At 43.1% G+C, this 22,756-nt stretch overlaps 1 protein-coding gene across 4 annotated transcripts in view; it reads left to right on the top strand.

Moving 5' to 3' along the window:
• Window positions 1-18,807, top strand: part of LOC135125922 (ecdysone-inducible protein E75) — a 42,329-nt gene extending 23,522 nt beyond the window's left edge. For 2 of the 4 annotated variants that reach the window (XM_064051700.1, XM_064051701.1), the window contains exons 2-5: window positions 7,929-8,017; window positions 12,617-12,761; window positions 15,871-16,112; window positions 16,170-18,807. In XM_064051700.1, the coding sequence (XP_063907770.1) occupies window positions 7,929-8,017; window positions 12,617-12,761; window positions 15,871-16,112; window positions 16,170-17,882 (2,189 nt within the window). In that variant the 3' untranslated portion in view covers window positions 17,883-18,807. Of the gene's footprint in view, window positions 1-7,468; window positions 7,781-7,928; window positions 8,018-12,616; window positions 12,762-15,332; window positions 15,600-15,870; window positions 16,113-16,169 lie in introns of those variants that run through there. The other 2 variants (XM_064051702.1, XM_064051699.1) reach the window with 2 other exon arrangements.
• Window positions 18,808-22,756: the final 3,949 nt, after the last annotated feature.

The following is a 22,756-nucleotide window of genomic DNA, read 5'->3' as shown; positions in this document are numbered from 1 at the left end:
CCTACACAAATTAGCACCCTATATTTATCCCGCCACGAGACCAAGCCTTCTGACCATGTGAACATCATTCAAATCCTCCATCAATGACACAACCACCCGCTTCTATCCTCATCAAAATACTCCAGTGACGTCTTTTCATTCTGTAACTCCATCTCTAGCGTCATCCCAAAATCACGTGGTCACGTTTATCCCAACGAGCTTCCACAAATACATTATTTCCACCGCGTTATCAACCCACACTGTCGATTTCGCAAATGTTTACCATGATCGAAACTCGCGAACAAATACCCAATTTTTTTTCGGCCATAATCCAAAGATAAGAGTGTCTTTGACACGATTCGGGGTCAACAGCCTCCCATGTTGGTCTATCCATATCAGATCTCGATAATCTAAGTGTACACAGCCCGGTAACCAAATTACTACCAACGTGCCCAGATAAACATTGCGCCACCGTTTATTATTATTTTTTTTAATTTCGTCTACTCTGCTATGCAACTGTGAGTTGTCGTAACCTGGATCTCGAACATGTACTTGGTGCAACTATAATAATAATAATAATAATAATAATAATAATGATTTATGGAAGGTCTTCACTACCTTTAAATGTAGTCGAAATTCAGAAAGACCGCATTTTGGCGCTTTTTTCGCCGATTTTGACATTTTTTGGCCGGGACCAATGGAGCTTTTGAGAATCCGCCCCCAAATGCATGGCCCACGTGAAAACCCATCAACAGGTGCAAATCGGGCTTGCGCTTGTGCGCCCGCCGCCCACGTAACGAGACTAACAACCCCGGCGCGACCGCTCCCGACGAGCCAGTCCATCTCTGAAAGCATCCAGGGTAAGATAGAACCGAAGAAGGCGATGACCACCGCCGCCGCTGTCGCCGCCCCCAGGCGGCGGTTCATTCTGCCCAATATACCGGGCTTCGCGCTCCTGCCGGCTTTCACACCAGGTGCGACACTTGTTGATTTTTGTTCTCTGTGTTATTGTCGATGATGGTTTTTTAGCGATATGATGTTGTTTTTCGCCGAGCTCTCTTGATTAGTTTGTTTGTTTCGTCGTGGTTTATCGGTCATCGACGCCGCGGATCACGACCGTGACACTGAAATTGTTTTCGAATTGGCGTGCAAGTTGCAAAGTGGCGACATCTAGCGGCGGACGACGGCAGCGGCAGCTTTCGCGAGCCGGCGGACAGGTGGCGCGCGGATTGGCGAACTTTTTTAATTGGCGAGTTTCGTCATTTTTGCGCTTACTTCGAGGACTTCGGTGCAGCTTTGCGGCGGCTGGGTAGGAAGGGTGGAGGGAGATGGAGGGATTTGTTTGTTTAAAATTCGCAAGTTTTTGTTCGACGTTCCATGAATATTTAATAAATTCGTTGCCTGCTGTTTTATTCATGATTTTTATAAATAATAATTATTCACATTTTGCACGGAAAAAGGGCGTTTCCGTGACACCCATGTAGTTGTCAAGACGTCAGAAGTTTTTGGTGGTTGCACTACGAACTGTAACTGAAGTAAACAAAAACACTTGCTGTAAATACGCCAATATATATGTAACTATACTAAAATTTAACTTATCATGCATTTTTTCTCTACCTCATCTTCACTTACATTATTCATTACATTTTGCTTTCGCCTTTTTATTTTTTTCATTTTTCTATTCTTTTTGTTTTCGCATGAATGTAAAAATCAAGTGGTTATTTCTCATTCACATTATAGTATAATTATTTAAGAAAAATTTTAATAGATCTTAAATTACCCACGTTAAATGATGAGGTTTATGCAAAAAAATTATATATATAATGATATAAAGTGTGTTTACCATTCACGCTCTTTTTTCATGACTCGAAGAAAAAATGAGGCGCTGCAGCAAAAGTCGTTAAACTCCATTTCTTCCGTAAGCTGTCGTTTCACTAATTCAAATTCATCAATTCTAATCCACTGATCTAATTTAAACTCTTAACATCCTTAATCGCAGTATAATCGTCGTTTCATTCAATAAAATTTTTGTGTTATGAATTTAAAATCTAAAGACGTCACTTTTGGAATAAATCAATATTCAACGTTAAAGTGAATTTAGTCAGTAAACGTAGTATACAGATACGAGTGTTCTATTTTAATTTCACGGTCAAATTGCGTCAGAACTATTACTTGTATAAGAAAGAAATTGTAAAATGTATTTAGGAACATCATAAAACCATTGCATTAGTTCCGGTTTCACCTGAAACGAAAACGACGTTTATTTTTAAATCAGGTGTTCCATTTTTTCATTGACTCGATTCATGAAATTTACATCAGATTACATAGCAACATTAATGGGTACAAGTGAAGTGCAGTAAAAAGTTAAACGAATTCACACTGCATGAATGAATAGTAGTTAATTTTATATGCTAATGTCAAATAAAAACCCAAAAATTGTGATTGAAAGTTTACGATTTTCCACTATACGGGTCGTTTGTAACTGAGAATTGATTTTTTTTCATCAAGCGGCAACTCATTTTCATGGTATATACAACACTATGCTGTTTGTTGAATAGGAATTTTTAAGAAGTACCTACTCCAAAAATTTTTACAATACGATGTATAATACGAGTCCGTTGTAACCAGAAGAGTGAAGGTATGACGATCTTTTTTTTTGTCCAACCGTAATTAATTTTCTTAGTAATGTCATTGCGGGCATTGTTGATGAGGAATTTTCAAGTCGTATTTACTTGAAAAAAAAAACACGATACAAATCCGTTATAACTGGGAAATAGTGAAGGTATGATGATTTTTTTCGTCCAACGATCATTAATTTACGCAGAAATATCATCACGAGTATTGTTGGAAAAGAATTTTCAAGTTACGCAAAAATATTGGAATTTTTTTGTCGTTGTTTTGAAGTAATTTTGTATGCAGGTGTTGTTATAGTATTTTTCAAATTCGCCAACCAAGTGTTAAATAATACAATTATTTGTTTCACGGCTGTCGGCGCCACCAAAGTTTCCCGGTGATTTTATATAATAAACAAATGCATACGGGGTGACTTACGCAACACACGTGTGAGGAAGCATTTATCTCAATGAATTACTCATTCTGAATCATTCGGTTACGTATTTTTGTTCTACTTTTCTCTCGTAAATGTAAACATTGGTTACATCGCTGGTGTCTAATTTTTCCCCATTAGTCACCAAGATTTGAAGAAGGCCATAACCGTTCATCGCCGGATCAATCAATAGCCATTCGTTCCAAGTAGAGTTCAGTCGGAGTCCTATCGTCGAGCAGTAACCGAAAAGATGACACACTGTTAATGCGAAATTGTAAAGAGGTCAACAGAGGTTCGTAACCGCGAATGGGGTCAAAACTCGCTCCGTACTTTATAGTGTGACTAACCTCGAGAGCGCGCCGCAAATATCGCAACGACCGTACGAAGATACCAAGACGTTTATGTACTACGTGTAGTAAATAGTACATCTTGGTGGCTACAATAACAACAACAACAACAACAATAATAATAAACAAAGGCCGGTTGATAGACCGCTCGAAAAAGTAATTAGCAAAAGTAAGGAGAATCATAATAAAATCGTCAACTTAAACAGGCAGTGGGTTAGTGACCCGCTAGGAGGGCACTGGCTCTGCTCAATTGCCACGCGCACCATTACGCAACTCGTTCTCTTTGCTATTTGCATCGGCTTTGGTGCACACGGAGAGATGGATGGTCGTTGCACCATCACCTTTTTATTTGTTCGATGTCCTGAGGAGCGTCGCGATGCCTCCGCTCCACGAAAGTAAAAAAAAATAAGAGTTGCAGTCTCGCGGGTTCATCGTTCGCGAGGTCGTTGCATCCATGACATAGACACACACAACACACACACATACATACACACAATGGCGGAGCAAGATCGCGCCAGATTGCCACTGGAGGTAAACCTAACGGTGCAAGAGTTCGATGGACGCACCGCTCGCAAATGGCAAGTGCATTTACCCTTTGCCTGCAGATGGCGAGGCGAAACCGCGCCGATGGGTTAAGCGGTCACAGCCAAGACGGCGGTCCGCGGAAAAGCGCTTTCCGCGCGATTTGTTTCGGTTTCGCCCGAAGGGTTGCTGAACCTGAGTGCAACGAACGGTTGCGTGTGGTGGAAATGCAGCGATGATTCAACGCATTCTCGGCACCTTCGTGAATGGAATTAATGGCGGGGGTGCGAAGAGCCGCTTGATTTCGGTTCCGGAATGGCCCTTCGGTGGTGGTGTCAATAACCCCGCTAATTGCCGCCTCCTACATGTCCCGCGATATGGAAATTCACGTTTCTCAAGGCGGTTCGGTGTCGATTGCTCTTCTTTGTGCTCGGTGGGCGCACAAAGAAGCCGTCGTCCAGTTCAATGTCAGTCGGTGGCGCTTTTTTTCCTGGGTCGCCGACTGACCGTGGCCCAAGATGGTATGGACGATGACGAAAGAGAGGCTTTGTGGGCCAGTCGATTTTGTTTCTTTCTTTCTCGTGCGAAATTTTCCCGACCATGACGATGGCCGCTAAGCAGAACAACTCACTTTTCTGATTGCCATGTTTCTGTACCACTGGGGTAAGTGACTCTGGATGACCTCGGAAAGACGCGAATATTCTCGAACAAAGTCGCGAACGTGTTTCGCTATAGGTCACTGGCCCGAAGCAACCTCTCCGAGAAGAAGAAAAAGAATTCGGATCTACCAGTATTGTTTTTCTTCGATTTCAGTTGCCCAACTTTCGGTATTCCTCTCGTACGCTCCGAATTTACACGCCTATACGAAACGCAAGAGGTTGTTAGCATCCATGGGGACCTTGAACGCCCGATTAAATACATTTTGGTCATTTTCAACTCTGCCAAGGTTAGGCACACAGGAAAGACCATCGCGGCAAGATCACTGTTCGATGCACCCTGAAGTAGTTTAGTGACCTTCCCCACTCGACCGCCACATTCTTCATGTTGATGGCCATCGCAATAATCAGCGACACGTAGCAATAAACCCATTTTAACCCTTCCCGAAACCTTACCCCGCCAATCTTTAAATAATTTATTACCGGACCCGAACTGAGAAAAACTTACTTTCACGTCGATTGACGAATTAGGGGACCATAAAATCATAAAATCCGCAAAGGTCGGGCAATTATGGACCATCATGGGCAGTGCGGCTCTTTGACGCCTTCCCCGAAACGCCCGGAATTGGTATTTTCAGGCAGTTGTCATAAACACATTAATCATCGATTAGCACCAGCGTCATGAATGCCAAGATGTTTATTTGCAAGTTAAATAAACTACTTCCATGGTGAGGCGGCGGTTGCTGACGATTTTTCGGAATTGTATTCTGGGGCGATTTCGACGGCCGAAATTTGCATAATTTTTTCCTAGAAAAACCACCACGACCAAACCGCATGATCCCAGTAAGACAAAAGATTAACTAAAAAATATATTTTGGGACGTGAGCACTTGTAATATGCATGCGTTTATTGTCTTTTTTGTTTATTAAATTATTCTTGGATGGTGTAATCAGGTTAGCAAGCCTAGAAACTGATAAGATTATCGTCGACACTTTTATGATACATAATTTTAAAGTAAATTCATATTTTTGTTTATTTTGGAATTTATTACATAGATTATAAAAATAGTTCAATCACCGGTCATTGTAACGTGTTCTCGTTTTGGAAATTTTTGTACTAAATTTTTGAAAGAAAACTGTCACAGTTTTATTGAAAAACATGTTTATAAAATTCAAATTGTCCAAATTCCATACAAGTGTCAAGTGTTTCCAAAATATTTACCAGCCATTCTATGATATCCACAGCTTTTTTTTATTTCAAGCATTTCACATTGTGCAAATGTAAAGGGTGATTAACTGATTATTACTAAATTGTCGCCAAATATTATGATTAAAAATACACACAAAATGATTATAGTATAGTACATACGTCGACTACAATCTATGATCTTTGGTTTCACATACAAAATGTATCTAGTATTTTTCGATTGGGCAAAGTTTTGAATAGTGTGATAAGTTATAATCATTTGACACAATTTCTATTAAATTTTAGTGATGTGTCTCTATTTGTCAAGTTATTTTGTTGAGAATCCGGAATTTTCTGTCTTTTTTGGAAAATTTGAGACCGAATTACTGGTCTGTGCGTGACATTTTAAAAACTATCTGTTAAAATGCAACAATTGAATGCTGTGGATAGTCAAAAGACCAAAAAATATTATTGTAATGATGCACATTCGACATTTTATGTTAGCGATAATAACGCTTATTGCTTATTCCACAATTTTTTCAACGCATCGAACGTATTCTTCTTGTAGTGACACACTTCTCGTTGCAAAAATTAATCAAAACGTGTTGTTGAAGAGATAAAAGCAAATCATAGGAGTAAGACATCGATATGTCACACATCTCTAAGTGTTACAATAATTCACTGGGTTGTATTATAAGTTACGCACGCTCACATGATATGTAACACAGAATCCACTACTGTAAATCACTATGATTTGTGCAACGTAAAAAATCGTTTGTTCTGTACCAACACAACGTACGCAGTTATAGTTATTACAAGTGATAACAAAAGTATTTACTTTAAGACTATGTTTTATTTCTTTTATTAAGCAGTTAAGTAATAATGGTTCGATCAAGAGCATGATAAAAATAACCCGTCACGTTTACGTCACGGCCAACTCTAAATCAAAATATTTTCTATTGCGCGGTATTATTTAATACATTGAATGGTTTGTCCGTGACACAGTGAAAAAGATTGAGCTTTTATTTTTCGCAAGAGCAATTGAAATAAAATCAAAAGCATGTAATAAATTCGCTCCTCATATTTTATTTTGCGTTAAAAAGTGACTTTTATTGGTGGATCCTACGCTCCAGTTCCGGACTTCTGCGAATCGGTTTTTTGTGCTGATCGTGTTTTTGCACATCCTCTTGCCCACATTGCACAAACAGTGATCTATGCCAGTTCACTTTTATAAATAATTAATCAACATTCACTTTTAATTACCCTCGCGCTTTTTTCGCGTTCCGGTCCTGCGGCGCATCAAAAAAGCGCCTCGGCGCCGCCTCTTCGTATTTTCGGTTTTTCTAAATCGCGCTCCAGTTTCAGTCGGCATTTTCCTTTTTTCCGCGGCGAGGAATTCGGCGCTCGGCCGAAGTGAAAGGAATCTTCCATCTGTCGTTTTCGATGCGAAGAGAGTGAGTGTTGCTTGCGATCAACGTAGGCTACGATGGTTGTTCTGGTGCGGCCTTGGCCGGAGAGCTGCACGCTTGTCTGGGTAATTCAGTCAAGGTTCAGGCCGTTGAACTTCCTTCCTCGACCGTGGTGGCCCCCACCACATGGGGAAGGTGGTCCTTTCGCGGCGCGTCGACCAATCGCGACTCGCTAGGTGCGCGCTGATTGGTCGGCGTCGGCATTGTTGTCAGTGACCTCCAACTTCAAAATGCGATGAACCCGCAAGTTCGCGGCTACGCTGCTAAAACCGAGTCCGTTCCCCCGTTCTTGGTACATGGTCGAGAATCGCCCGTCGCCCTTCAGGTAGTACGGACAATATTTACTATACGCCCGAGCCGCGGAGCACAGTCGGTACCGGGACTTTCACTCTCACCAGTTCTTCAGCAGCGCTCGGCGCCGATGCACGGAGTACTAGTGTTGTGCGGGTACCACTATTTCGGATTGATGTTGAAGTGATTGTGCGAGCGTCGTGATGATCCTCCAGGCGGATAGCAGCAACCAGCTGCCCGAGTCCACCACGGATACGTGCCCCCGCGAGCCCGCCCTGAACCTAGGTACTTTCGGTACTTTCTTCGCGCTTGTTCGGTTGCATAACCGATGCGCCTACTTTCACCTTTCTCTCGCCCGTTTTTACGTAACGAGGCGCGTCGAGAGAGAAAGTCCTGCTTTCTTCGCTTTTTACATCTTTTTTTTCTCTTGCAGAATTCGACGGCACGACGGTGCTGTGCCGCGTGTGCGGCGACAAGGCCTCCGGCTTCCACTACGGAGTCCACTCCTGCGAAGGATGCAAGGTAGGAAGTAAATCTAGCAAGGACCCGCTTCCGGGCCCCCTTGACGTCGCGAAACCTCCGCCCGAGTCGCGTCGTTTCAATGCGTCGCGCTCCTACCTGGCTTTTTGTGGCGCAAAAAGAAGGTTGAAGGTCGGTTGTTGTAATGTCAATGTCCGGTGCACGCGCATTCTTGGATCGTTATAAGCGCGAAGGAGCGGGGCCGAGGGGGCGCAAACGTCTCCGACCGCTGAAATAAGTGGGCGAGATCGGCCTTCACCACCGCCACCGAAAAAAATCAAGGTCCTAATTATCGGGTACATTTCCATACAATTCGCGAGAAGCGCTTCTTCCGCCGACAAGGTTTGATGAACCCGCTTGACAGTTCAAGGTTAGAGGTGCTCAACCCGCCCGGTCAACACCTGCGCTTTTACTTTCTTCTCGATTGGCGAAAAAACGCGCTTCCGCGGCAGATGGTCGACCCTTTTTTACCTGCCCAGGCAAGATTTGCGCGTTTTTCTATATGTAAGAACCCTTTTTTTCGAGCTGCGGAAGATTCTTGTTCTCGGCCCCCGGCTCGGAGGGCGCCATGTGGCCGACGCCTTTTCGCCGCTAACGTCGTGAATAGGCCGATCAAATTTTCCATTATCGCTGTTTGATCTTGCGTACAAGTGGTAAATACTCGGGTCGTGCCGGTGAATGACCGGTGTATTTGCAAAGAACGCGACGTGGCGCACTCTCGCGGAATTAGAGTTCGATAACGGTACAAGGTGATTTCGCACAAGTCAAAGAAGGTGCTTGCCCGCCCGTTCTTACGTTCGACGCGATCGTATCATTGTCTTCCGAGAACGCTAATAATAGCTCGAGGGGGTTATTACTTTACCCTTTTTCAGAAATAGACACAATTCTGGGGTTTTATTTATTCATCGGGACGTTGTAACGCTTTAATGATTCACCGCCGATCAATAGGGGACGCTTCGTTTAGGACGATGAATATTTGATTCGAATTTCGCGCCCTTTCCTAATTGAAGTCGTCATGGTGACCGAACAACACTCAGAGAAACCTGCAAACACAAGTTTTTCATTTGAAAAATGTATTCCCTTATATCATCTCATCCTCAGATTCAAATATATGTGGAGGTGTTTAGAAATGATTCTACATCCAAGTAGGCATTGGGTTTTGCCGCCTCCACAAAATCAGGGAGCATAATAAATCTGCCAAATCGATCTTCCCCCATTTATGAAATTAATAATTTTCATGACAACCAGGAGTCGCATTTTTACTGAATGCACGAGATATGAAAGTAATTTTATTATTTTTTCCTGTAATGTAAGGAAACAAAAATTGTTGTTTGTGCGAAGATCTTTTAACCAATTCCTTTTTACACATACATAACATTGGTTTATAAATTTTTGACAAAATTCATCCTGACTGGCCGCCCCTGTACCTTCAAAACTTGATAAATTTTTAATGGTATTTTGATGGGCAATCGCTCACTTCGCATAATCAGGTCATGAAAACGCCTGTGTAATACGTGTTGCATAAATTACAGGGATAATTTATCGATTCTGTTGTATACTGGAATATACGATGTTTGTCTATTTTACGTGGTTCATGGTCTTTCTGATTTAATTGATCGTTATAACCACTTCTGCTGCAGTGTTTGTTATTCTTCTTTGTAACCCACGTGCGCTCAGTGCATTAGGTTTTTCTCGCTGACTCATACCTCCTAGTTTTTGGTTTTCTCAGTAGTGTTTTATACTAAAACTGGATGATTCAGATGCTAATTTTGGTTTCCGCGCAAAATGAAATGCGTCAACATTTTTTTTTCTTTCTGATGATCCGTCATATGTAAATTGTTAAAATAGCGACTCAAACGTAAACCCTGTTCCTATTGTCATTGTTATGGTGCCAATTAACCGATAACAAAAATCCCGGATCGTCGTAGACTTGGAAGCGCCGCTTTATCTCCCCCGTCACGGCCGCACTTTTTCCTCTATTATCGAACCAAACACAATTAAAACAATAATAAACTTTCATGACCGAACAATAAACAACAACAGAACGCATCGCGCTTCTCTTTTTCCGTCCGAGTTCGTTCCTTGTTTGCTTCTAAAAGTGTTCCAACAAAACAGAAATGGGGTCGCGGGTTCAGAAAAACGCCAACACAACACCGAGATGCCGCTGTTCTTTCTCTCTCGCTCATTCTTCTCTAGATAGGTATTTGGCAAAAAATCGGGGTTATGTTGGTCGTTCGGCCTAAATAGTGAACTCTCTTGCATCCATAATGTCATACGTAACAACTTTTGGGGCCGTTGAACTCCGCAGAGCCGCGCATGCGCCAAAACGTCACCGTTATCGCGCTCTCTGATGCAACTTCCCTCTTCTGCTGCCCCGCTAATTGTTGTAAAGTACGACAACCTAGATTCGCGAACGTTGACCTGTTAGTAGCAGATGCAGCGAGGGTGGGTGGGATTTTTCGGCGGCCGGTGCGGCAAGGGAATCCCAGAAATTCGCGGTGACGGAGAGGACCGCTAGGTGCGGGGTGGAGACGGTGACATGGGTGGGTGATAGGACGACGGGGATTTTTCAACCGAGTTTCGAGTTCAACGCACTCGACTGACCTTATATCGTGGGTGATGCCTGATTTTTAATGTCGGTTGGTTGGAGTCACTGACCACTACAATATTTTTCGACCTGAGCTTTGTCGACATGGCGCGGAATAAGGTTATCGTACGATGATAATGGAGCTGGGCGGAAATGGCCACGTTCTTGCGGTCACCGATGGAGAGATAGGGTTAAGACGGCACAAAGGGGCGCAATTCGATACACTTCCACATTTGCAGAATCGAGGTTGATTGATAGATGCATGAGTGCAACCTGGTGCTAGAGGCTTTTGGAGCAATTTGCAATTTTGGCCACTGATACACGAGAAACGGAAAGTAGTGTAAGATTTTTGCAAAAAAATTAACGTTTGTGTGTTATGGGTGTTTTACATTTTTAGATTAAAAAAATATAGTGGAACATAACATAAAATGTAAATCTAATCTACTAGCGATAACTTTGTGGGCGGCATGACATGATTTTTTTGACATTCTGGAATAAATAAACTTCTAAATTAGCTAAGTTGCTTAGTCAGGTCTGATTAATGAAAATCTAGCTGGCCATTACTGAACTTGGAAGTTGCTCGATGTACAATTTTTCTTATCAGTTTAATAAGATTTTTTCTCTTTATGTTTCCATATCATCTTATTCTTTGGGCTTTTGTTTTTTTGCTTCTTGGTTTTCGTTATTCATTCACGATCGTATTTCTTTTTCTTTCATTTCAAATGTAAATTTCGCAATTTTTTGTCAAAAAAATATTTTCACCTGCTGTTAAAATTAAATAATTTTTTTTTTTTGTGAAACCAAAATCAAATGTTTATTTGTGGAATTTATTAATTCGATATAACATAAATCAATATTCAGAATGTCAGTGATTTATTTAGTGTTACATAGAGGTCCTGCTATCTTTCTATTATCTTCCTTTCAAAAATTCTCAATTGTACTTCCCCCTGTTCAGCTAAGTACTTGTCTCTGGGATCATTCATTATTGTTGGTCATATGTTTGTTTCGTTATTTTCATTTTTTCTGTTTAAATTCTTCTCTTTGAGAATTTCTTATTGCATTTTTTTTTTTGAAGTGAAGCTCTATTTGTGGAGTGATAGATTTGTGTGATTCGGAGGTGAGTCCGCTGTAGCGTGTCGAGTGTGGTTCTGGTGGCTGAACGCAACTCTCACCCCAGAATTCGTGTGTGGATGAGTAAAAGTTCCGGCGATAGAGAAACTAATTAAGATGGGTGTTTGTTTTAGTCGTCGCTCGGAATTTTTATGCATGGGGTGCATGACCGTGTCGCGAGGTGAGTGTCCTTTTGGGTCGATCGTACCATCGATGGATGATGGGTCTGTCGGCGTCGGCAGTTCGTTGACTTCGAACTGTAACGTTACACGTTGTTGTTGAGGTAGCGCATGAAGCGGGTCGCCCCGCAGTGACGTAACAGTGATAGTGTGTGACGTCAGCGAATATTCTCGAAACCCATATTTGGGCCATCGGCGTGTTGTCATCATCGGGAGGTAAAAAGTCTTTGACCGGGGTTCAACGAACCGTCTGAATCAGATGTGGTTTTGTAATGTTGCACGGCGTGCAGGGCCGGGGTGGCGGCCCTTGGGGCCGCGCAGGGCCGGGCTCGGTTTCGTGGAAGCCCGCGGAAAAAAGTCGGTTCGGCGGAGGGCAGCGACACCGAGTGACGAAAGAGTTCGGCGTCTTTGTCTTGCTTGCGGTTCTCCGGGATCTCCGAGAAGGAGAGGCGAACTCTCACTTTCACGCGTTGAACTGGCCTCGCGAGCACACTTCGGCGGGTTGAACGGCCGGCAACTGGGTCAGCTGGTTAAGTGTGGCGAAGTCGGGCTTCGGGCTCAGTGCTCTGTTGAATTTCGTGGTGCGTGGACGTCGTCACCCTCGCTGTAAACAAACATGTCTTTTGTGTGACGATGGCCGTGTCGAACCGCCCCGCCGAGTCTTTCGCCGCGAAAACCCCCCGCAGTCCGGACAAAGTCTCTAAAAAGAAAAAACTCCGTTCGCAGGGCTTCTTCAGGCGCAGCATCCAGCAGAAGATCCAGTACAGGCCCTGCACAAAGAACCAGCAGTGCTCCATCCTCCGCATCAACAGGAACCGCTGCCAGTATTGCAGGCTGAAAAAGTGCATCGCCGTCGGGATGAGCCGTGACGGTAAGTCTAATATGGGTCATCCAGGTCTCGGGGTGAACGACCTGCAGCGCGCACTTCGCGAATTTATAACAGCGGCGGCGCGAGAAAGTTCACAGCGGCCGCAGGAGGTGAACGACCTGGCCGCCTTCTTCGGGACACTATCGGCCTTCGCGCTCATTTCTCGAATTTTTTTCGAAAGTTATTAACGCGCCGTTACCGATATCGCAACGCTTACACAACTCCAGCATCCATGTTAAGGCTATCCACATCCAACTCTGCCACTTTTACTCCATTCAACCATCTCATTTTGCACAACGCGAAATCGGTTCGTTCGCGTTGCGAAATATTAATTAATCGTATGAGCGAAAGTTCCAAATTCGATCAAAAACAAGCTAATTCGTAAAGCGTGGATGTCGTCCGAGCCGCTGCGGTGTTGTTGTTTTGCTGCTGCGTTCTTCCTATGACGCTGCGATAGAAAGTTGCCATTTCGTAACGATTAATTGAAATTGCTAATGCTTTTTACTGGGAGAAATTTATTTGCGGAGAGCTCTCGCGATCACCCGAACGTTGACTCCGGCAAAAACACGACACTTTTTCACGCCGTAACGAAAGCTGAAAACGATCTACGGACAACAGCCAGGGGTAGCACCACTCTATCGTTCTCATAAATATAAACAATAACTTTAATGAATCAAATTACATTGTCACTCATATTTAGTAGTAAATAAAAATATTTACAAACCATCGTACATAACCCAGTGGGTAATATTAAAAATATATTCTGCCAAAAAAATTGACATCAAGACGCACAGTTAAATGATATTTTACTTAACATTTGGGTTAAAGTCTTTTAATTTGGATTAACAACATTTTGAGATGACGTCATGATCTTTTTGGAGGGAACGAATTCATATGTTTTGGTTATCAGTATTTTTTAGCACATTTAAAAGTTCAAATTGCCAACATCTATTCATATTCATGCTGCAAAAATAACATAACGAAAAAGTAAATTGCAGCAATCGTGCTGTAACCCAATGTTTGTATGTGCAAAATCTATTAAACATATATTTTTCCAAAAAAAAAAAAAAACATGCAACAACATGCACAATTAATCTAATGATCTTTACTTAACAAAATTTTGAGTTGACGTCATCATCCTTTTGGAAGGAACCAATACACAGATTTTGTTGGTTATCATTATCTGTCTAATCAAATTGTCAACGAACGGAAACGGGAAACTTAGCTGCGAAATCTCGACGAAAATTGAAATTATACATTCATCATAATTACCCTGTTACAACAGTTCCATCAGCTACTCCTCCATAAGTATAAATATGTAATAAATATAGGTAGTTTTAGCTATGATTCAAAAGTGTTTTCCGAAAATAGCAAATGAGCTTCCTTGTAGTTTTGTATTATTTTTCATTCAAATGAAACAAAAAGTATCGAAGATGTTTACTGAAAATTTTATTTTTACAAAATTGATTGGTTTAAGAACCCAAAAGTGTTTGATGTTTTTAAGAAACGCTTAAAGATACATCAAATAACACTAATACAATTAGTAAATAAGAAACTGGTTAAAAATCATGAGAAACTGTATTAATCAGTTAAAAACTTTGATAAATCTGCCAGTACATACATATACCTCAAAATATAAAAACAAATTCATAATAAGGAAAAATAATCTCCTGTTGCTTAGAGTAGATCATTGAAATAAACAAAAAAGTTCACGTTTATAAATTAAATAAACAATAAATTACAATCAAAAAGTCATCTTAGATACAGGATGAGAAAAGTAACAACAGCTGTAAGATTTTGGCGAAGTTTTTATTTTACTCCAAGGTATTAAAATTTATACAAATTTTAGGCAAATAAGTTTGAGCAAAGAGTGGTTTGCATGCGGATTAGCAATTTTTCAAACATGCATTTATTTGGCCACTATGGTAAAACAAACTTACTATGGTCGGCAAGACTAGACAAAAGTGGAGAAGGCAGTACGCATCCAGTTAAAATACATTGTTACAACAGTACTTGTTTATGGCCACACGGCAAAATTCAGAGATTACACCGAACCAGAAATCATTTATTATAGACAGACGACCGCAAATTCATAACAGACATTAAAAACATGTATTTATAAATCGTCCGGGCAGAGATCGTCGCACTGGTAATCTCCGCTTTGATAAAGTGCTTGTGGCTGCTGCCCCCTGGCGTTGCCCTTCGCAAAGTTCGATCTAGCCCGTCGCAAATTCATATTTCCGTCTTTCTTTGTTTTTTTTTTCAAGAGCCCCCGAAAATGGCGGCGCCGGGAAACCCCCAAAGTTATGCAACCAGGCGTACTACCGTTCGCTTTTCCGCTGCTGTTGTTATCGGCCGTTTCGTTGTTTTTCCGTAAACGTTATCGGTCGGTGTCGCCCTCTGGAGGCGGCGGCGCCAAGCGTAGTTCGACGTCGGCGTCGACCTTGACTCGGCGACGCCCGCGCGCAACGCCACAGTTTCGCGACGCGCTCAAGTTCAAGGGTGATGGAGGGGAAGAGCCCGCGGTTGGTGGGGGGCCAACGTCGAGAGGGGAGTCGCAACCGTGGGTGCTCCACGCCTGGCATTTGTTCGCGCCACTATACCACAACGTAGTATCATACCAACGGTCCGAGAGACAAAGTGTGCGCAAAAATTTCAATCAGTTGGGAATGCCTGCACGAGCAAGTCGCAGCCCAACGACTACGTCGGCGGTTTATCAACGTGGCGGTGCACATGTGATGAGTGACGGTGTCAACGGCAGCCACCAAAGGGGCAAGATGGGGGAGGAGTTGCCCATACTCAAGGGTATCCTCAACGGGGTCGTGGACTACCACAATGCACGTATGTGTCGTTATTTTTTTTTTGCGTTGTTTTTTGGGGATTTTTCGGGTTCGGGCACTTTCTTTTCATCACGATTGACCTACAACACTTTCATCCTCGTGAAAGCAAATTTCTCTCGAGTTCGATTCGTAATAGAGCCGCGGCACTTTCTCCGGGGTAACGGCCGACAGATGTGGAGCAGATGGCACGTGCCGACACCTGGTGTATACGCACTTAGAGTTTCGTAAGGGCGCACGGACGACCACTCCTAACGGATTTTTTTTCTTTGCAGCTGTGAGATTCGGACGCGTTCCTAAACGAGAAAAGGCGCGCATTTTAGCGGCCATGCAACAGAGCTCCAACTCCAGGAGCCTGGAAAAGGCCGTCAGCGCGGAACTCGAAGATGATCAACGGATCCTGGCGACCGTCGTCAGAGCGCACATCGACACGTGCGACTTCACCAGGGACAAAGTCGAGCCCATGCTGGCCCGCGCCAGAGAGCAGCCCTCCTACACGGCGTGCCCGCCCACCTTGGTGAGTCCTTGCTACCTCCGGCCCGATCGTCCTTGGCTAACCCTGCGACTCTTTCAGGCGTGTCCGCTCAACCCGAACCCGCAGCCCTTGACCGGGCAGCAGGAGCTCCTCCAGGACTTCTCGAAGAGGTTCTCGCCGGCCATCCGCGGCGTCGTCGAATTCGCCAAGCGCATCCCGGGCTTCTCCCACCTGGCACAGGACGACCAAGTCACCCTGTTGAAGGCCGGAGTCTTCGAAGTGTTGCTGGTGCGGCTAGCGTGCATGTTCGACACACAAACTTCCAGTATGATTTGTTTGAACGGACAAGTGTTAAAACGTGACTCTATACATAATAGTTCGAATGCACGGTTTCTGATGGACTCGATGTTCGATTTCGCCGAGAGAATGAACGCGTTGCGTCTGTCAGACGCGGAAATAGGACTTTTCTGTTCGGTCGTGGTGATCGCTCCCGACAGGCCGGGTTTAAGGAACACTGAACTTATTGAAAAAATGCAAAACAAATTGAAGGGCGCGCTACACAAGATGGTGAGTCAGAACCATCACGGGCAGACGCACATTTTAGATGAACTGATGAAAAAAGTGCCAGATCTCCGTACGCTGAACACGCTACATTCTGAGAAGCTTTTGGCGTTCAAAATGACGGAGCAGCAGCAGATGATGCAGCAACAACAGCAATGGAGCGCACCGACAGAAGACGAAGGCAACAGCAAGAGCCCGCCGGGCTCGTCGTGGTCGTCATCGTCGGACGTCACAATGGACGAGGCAAAAAGTCCGCTGGGTTCGGTCTCTAGCACAGAGTCCATGTGCTCGTCTGAGATCACGTCGCTGAACGACTACCACCAGATGGGAGGCCACCACGTCAGCTCCAACGTCACCAACGCGCCGCTCCTCGCGGCAACTTTGGCCGGGGGCGTCTGCCCCCACAGGCACCGAGCCAACTCCGGCTCAACGTCATCCGGCGACGACGAGCTCCCGGCGACGTCCCACCTCATCCACAACGGTCTCACGATAACGCCTGTGTCGCGGCCTCCCAGGTTCCGCAAGCTCGACTCCCCCAGCGACTCGGGGATCGAGTCCGGAACCGAAAAGGTCGACAAACACAGCGCCCCCACGTCGCTGTGCTCCAGCCCGCGCTCCTCCATGGAGGACCACCACATCGTCGAAGAGATGCCGGTGCTCAAGCGCGTCCTGCAGGCGCCGCCGCTCTACGACACCAACCTCCTCATGGACGAGGCCTACAAGCCGCACAAGAAGTTCCGCGCGCTGCGCAACAAGGACTCCGCCGAGGCCGAACCCGTGGTGGTGATGTCGCCGCAGCCGCCGCCGCCGCCGTCGTCGCTGTCCAGCACGCACTCGACGTTGGCCAAGTCGCTGATGGAAGGCCCGCGCATGACTGCCGAGCAGATGAAGCGGACCGACATCATCCACAATTACATAATGCGGGACGAGCACCCGGTGGCGGCGGCGTCGCCAATGGTGACGGCGCCGACGTCGTGTCCGTACAAGGCGAACAACGGGTCGTTGCTGCAGCCGGCCTGGGCGACGAGCGTTATCACCACGACGGTGCGCCACCAGCAGCAGAACAGCGAGTACAACAGGATGTACCTGCAGTCGCCGCACTCGACGTCACCGGCGCCGCGGACCTGCTCGCCGCTCAAGATCGTGGAGCTGCAGGTGGACATCGCGGATTCGCAGCAGCCCCTCAACCTGTCCAAGAAGTCGCCGTCCCCGTCGCCGAGGCCGATGAAGGTCGTCACGCTGGAGGTCTAAGGACCGCCGGCGGCGGCCAACGAGTTTAGTACAAAGTGGAGTGCGTGCCGGCCCGGGCGAGGACTGTAAGCCGCCCGGTGGACTGTTGGAGGTGCCACTTGATCGATGTATTACAAACCAAATAATTTATAATCGCTGCACTAAGCTATACTATCTATATCTCTGTCTCTGTATAACCGATGTGTTGATGTGTGAACAGTTTTATGTTGTAGTAGTTTAGGACGGAGCCCTTAGGCCGACGATTCTCATGTATAAAGTACTACTTCCTGCGCCATTGCCGAAGCGGCGGGCATTTTGTACATAGTGGACCAACTCGGGCGCGCCGTTTCGGCACCCTTCTATCATAAGTAGATAAGGTTTCAGATTTAAACAATCACTAATTTAATGGCTACATTGTAAATGAATATTTATGATTACGAGATAGTTGAAAACTGGCATCAGCACCAATCCTACGATAGATTTATAAAATAGTTAACGATATCATAAAATGAACCCTAGTAATATCTATTATATGTATATGTGATAATTTTCTTGGTAGAATAACTGTGCATAAGTTTCGTGTTATGTATCTCAATTTGTAAAGAGACTCGTTATTTTGTAATCGTTTCACGATCATCATCTTCACCACCATCATGCGTGTTGTAGTATCACCGCCATTCGCATCATAGTCGACGGAGTCGAGGAGGTCGAGACTGAAGAAGGTGACGACGTGTCCTTTCGTACTAATCACACACAAAACTATTCACAAAAAAACGTCGTACCTTTTGCGCAAAGTCTCCAAAGGCTCGTTCGCTCTCATTTTGGACAAGTTAGTTCTGCCCTCAACCGCGACCTCTCAATGTACGTTCATCAAATGATTGTCTGTAATTTTGTAAAATGGTAGCTTGTTGAGGACGTCAGAATAAACCACGTCTTGGTGATATTATCTGCTCGTTTCTATTTCACGAAAACCTTCCTTCCCTATAATGACGTTGTTTTTCAATTTGTCATTGTCTAATAAAAGCTAAATATGACGATAATGTGTTTAAACAATTCGACAGCCTTGGCCTTGGTTTCATGTACTTGACGCGTGTGTTCGCCGTCTATGGACGAGTACACAGTGGAAACGGCTAAAAAACATGCGAGGATACTCCACGAAGTAAACATTGATGTTTTCGATCGACGGAGAGACGCAAAACTGACAACTGTGAAGGTTACGGAAATAATGAAGGAACATCCAAGAATCAATCACCACATTTACATCTTTATTTATCAAGGTCTAACGGTGAACATTTAATGTCAACGAACAAGGTTATCTGCGACACACTGAGCGGCGCAAATCGCTGCAAACGACGAACCGATAAACCCATTCAATAAAAAAACACACATTTCGCAAAAGACGAGCACAAACAACTTCGGAAAGTTGTTAAATCCGCTCGGACGCTACAATAATTCCGATTGCGTAATTCCGCGTCCGTCATGCAAATAGTGAATATACTGTTTCAGTAATAATTTCAACGTAGTTCGCCTTTTCCGAGGATCGAACCGAAAAGTCGCCCAATAAAGCCGGCTCCATATGGATTCGTTACTCAGGAAGCGAATAAACGAATGAATCACACGAGTCGTGACGCAAGGACTAACTAATACAATTACGAGCTAATCTTCCGTTAGACCTGCTACGACAAGAAGTCCGAGAGAATTGCTTTCGAAAGTCAAAAGCGACTCATAATTTCGTGTATTGATAAAGAGATAAAATCTTGACCTCATTCTTCCCGATCGTGTCACGATAACGCCGGCTGGTATCTGAACGATAACGAATCGTGAATGCAATAATGTGTATAATTTTCTGGAAAACAAGATAGGCTTCTTTGTTTCTTCTGGGACGTTTAATTTCGTAATTTAGTTTTAGGTGTTTGGCGTGAACCCGACCTTTGGCCGCAAAGTGCAGGAATTTATCGTTGAAAAAATTTTGGGCTTCTATTCAAGATCAAGTTCATTTGGCACGCCATGTAGACAGTAAAAACCTCCGCCTATAAAATTCAATTAAACATCCGTGGAGGTTCTTTTTTGCAGTTTGTTTATTACGCGCTAGGAAAGTCCTCTTTGTAATAAACAGAGTATTTTTAAATATTTACACAGATCGTCCCCGGACCTTGAATAAGCAATGCAAAACTCTATTTTTCCCGAAACCGAAAACCGAGAAAATTCGCCGTAGGAGTGGTCCGGACGTCACATCCATCACCGCAAGGTCGACCGATTGTCCTAACAGAATTGATTCATCTTCATTTCAATTTCGACCGATGCAACCTTGCCATTCGTCTCCAACAGTAATAAATTAGTGTAGTTCTCGATTATGATAATCGTATTTATAGCTCGTTTGAAGGTTAGCTAACAATTACTAAAGATAATAAATATTTGTTCGCCGCTGATATATCAGATACGTCATTTCTGTGGATGAAACACAATAAGGCAGGCGTCAAGGACAATCTATTTTTTTTCCTCTCTTCAATAAAGCTCCTGTAAAATTGGGAGCTGAGGTCGTTCACCGCCCCGCCGTAAAAAAGGAATTTATTCTGGGATTCGGTAAATAAAATTGTTCACCTACGCACGAAAAAGAGTGACAAACATCCAAAACACATCCAGAGACCATCGTTATGGTGCGATATATAGATTTAAAATAACCAATTTGCATGGGATCGGTCTAAATCCGACCGAAGACTCAATTAAAAACACCAAAATCGCGTCGCTGTTTTCTGCTTCTCGGCCAACATAAACACCAAGAAGTTACTCTTTTAAAAATATCGCCAAATTTCATTCTTTGTCGGTGGATGAGCACTGCTCTCAGCAGATGACTCACGACGGATAACGAGCAGCAATTCTAATAGAATTAAATTGGCCCCGACGTTAATAGTTCGCCCTATGTTGCGTATGCCTTTGTAGCATGGTTAATTGCGGACAAATTATCTGATAACCTCGCCTTTTATTAAGCCAAGGTTAGTTGCGGGCTTTTTTCACGGCCTGACCTATTTCAAAACGTGCACAAACGGGAGGTGGGCAAACATAGGGTATTTTCAAAGAGTATCGCTTTACGGGGTCAAAAACTTTATACGGATGCGATAAGATACGGGGTAAAATTCCAAACGATATAATGAAGTTTGTAAATATTATTCTTGTGAACGGAAAATTTTTCGTTTGCACCGCACCCTTTTGGCGGAAAGTGATCGAACCGAACTTCCGGTGGTTGGGTTGGTTAACCGTGTTTGACAGGTGGACAATGTTAACCGACAACTTCCAGAGCGAATAAAGCGTGCTCTTCGCACCGAAAAATTGAGAGGGAAAACAATTGTATCGTGCCTCATACGCCAACATACGGTATTTAGAGCACCTAAAGCACTTAAAATAACAGACAACAAATACTGTTCCTTCCTTCTAAAATCATTATTCGGCTCTTGCCCCCTTTGCTTCCTGAGTTCTAATCATAGCAAAGTGAGTACCAAATTCCTGTAATTTTTTCCTTGGTTTGTCCCAGTAAGAACTTTTACGTTTGTAGTTTTTCATTTTAGGCCCAATAAGAAACAAAAAGGTGCCCCAAAACGCATACATTGAATTTCTTAAGAGTAAACAGATCTCTCTAGTATGAAAAGAACGTGAGCACCTTTTGGTAATTTCATATTTTTGAAAGTGTTGCTGTCCAAGCTGAAAACACTTTCACTGAACGATATTTTATACATTAAAAAGGAAAATTTCTGAAACTATTAAATTTAATACGTTCTTGAAATTTAAATTAGTAAATTCAAATTTAGCGTTCACTAGCACATTAATTACTGCAATAAATAGGTAGGTACGTATTAGATAATTTAATCGTCTCTGTATCTAATTTGAATTAATTTAGCTTGTTCTTCTTAAGTGTGTTCAGACGAGTGCTAAAAAATCGCATATTCGCCGAACTTTCATTGTGACATAATTAAGTCGATAGTCTAATAACAATCTGGCTCTATTTAGTACATAGTTAAGACTAAGAACCAAAACAATAAAGTGTAAAGTGTTCTAAACCTACTAAGCGAGTTTAGTTCAATTAAGGAATGTTACATGATGAAAAGTAATCTTTAGTCGACCAAATTATAAAGTTCAGTTGTATTCGTTTTTATTTCTGAGCGATAATATCATGTTTTCTTGGCGTTTCACGGGTCATAGAAGTCGAAATGTATGTATACCGTTTCGATCTGTCCATGATTTGTTAGAAATGTGTTAGGTGTATAGTATTCGAAACTATTCAACCGATTTATCTATTTAACCATTGCACAAAATTGATGACGTCACATCAATAAATTCATTTGGAATGTTTCCCGTGTTTTTTGACTTATTGTAATTTATTTCGGAGATTTTGAGAACACTCTAGACCAGCAGATACCATAAGACATTTAGTGTAATGACGCAATCTGTTTGCATTATGTTCAGTATAGGTTTGCAGAGGACATCTTAAAAAAAGTGTAAGACCTTATTTATTCTGCGTATTGCGACTAGTTTTATTTTGTTCGTTTCGAAATACTTAATTATGTGTGTACACATGAAAGTCAAAGAATTATTTGTTTGTTTTAATTTACCTTAATTTTATTCCTCTTTATTCATTTTGATCCAATCTCTAAACTCATTACGAATTCTTAAACCGTCAGTTTTGCCTTTCACCTTCTTGTGCACTATTTTTTTCGAAGTGTAAATACGTTTTTTAAATTGTTTGTACCTACACCTTTTAAATCGTGTCTCTTTAAATTACAAGCCACTTTATACATTAGAATTAGATACAACTAAATTAGAAATAGAATTTTAAACTTCTTGACATACATTTTTCTAGAATTTAAAAAATTCAAATATTTCTTATTTAGTTATGTATATTT

This window comes from Zophobas morio, unplaced genomic scaffold, assembly GCF_036711695.1.
Source record: "Zophobas morio isolate AGI-343-1 ecotype UQ-CSIRO unplaced genomic scaffold, CSIRO_AGI_Zmor_V1 ptg000009l, whole genome shotgun sequence".
NCBI classification, from domain to species: domain Eukaryota; kingdom Metazoa; phylum Arthropoda; class Insecta; order Coleoptera; family Tenebrionidae; genus Zophobas; species Zophobas morio.
This window is presented reverse-complemented; position numbering and strand designations above follow the sequence as displayed.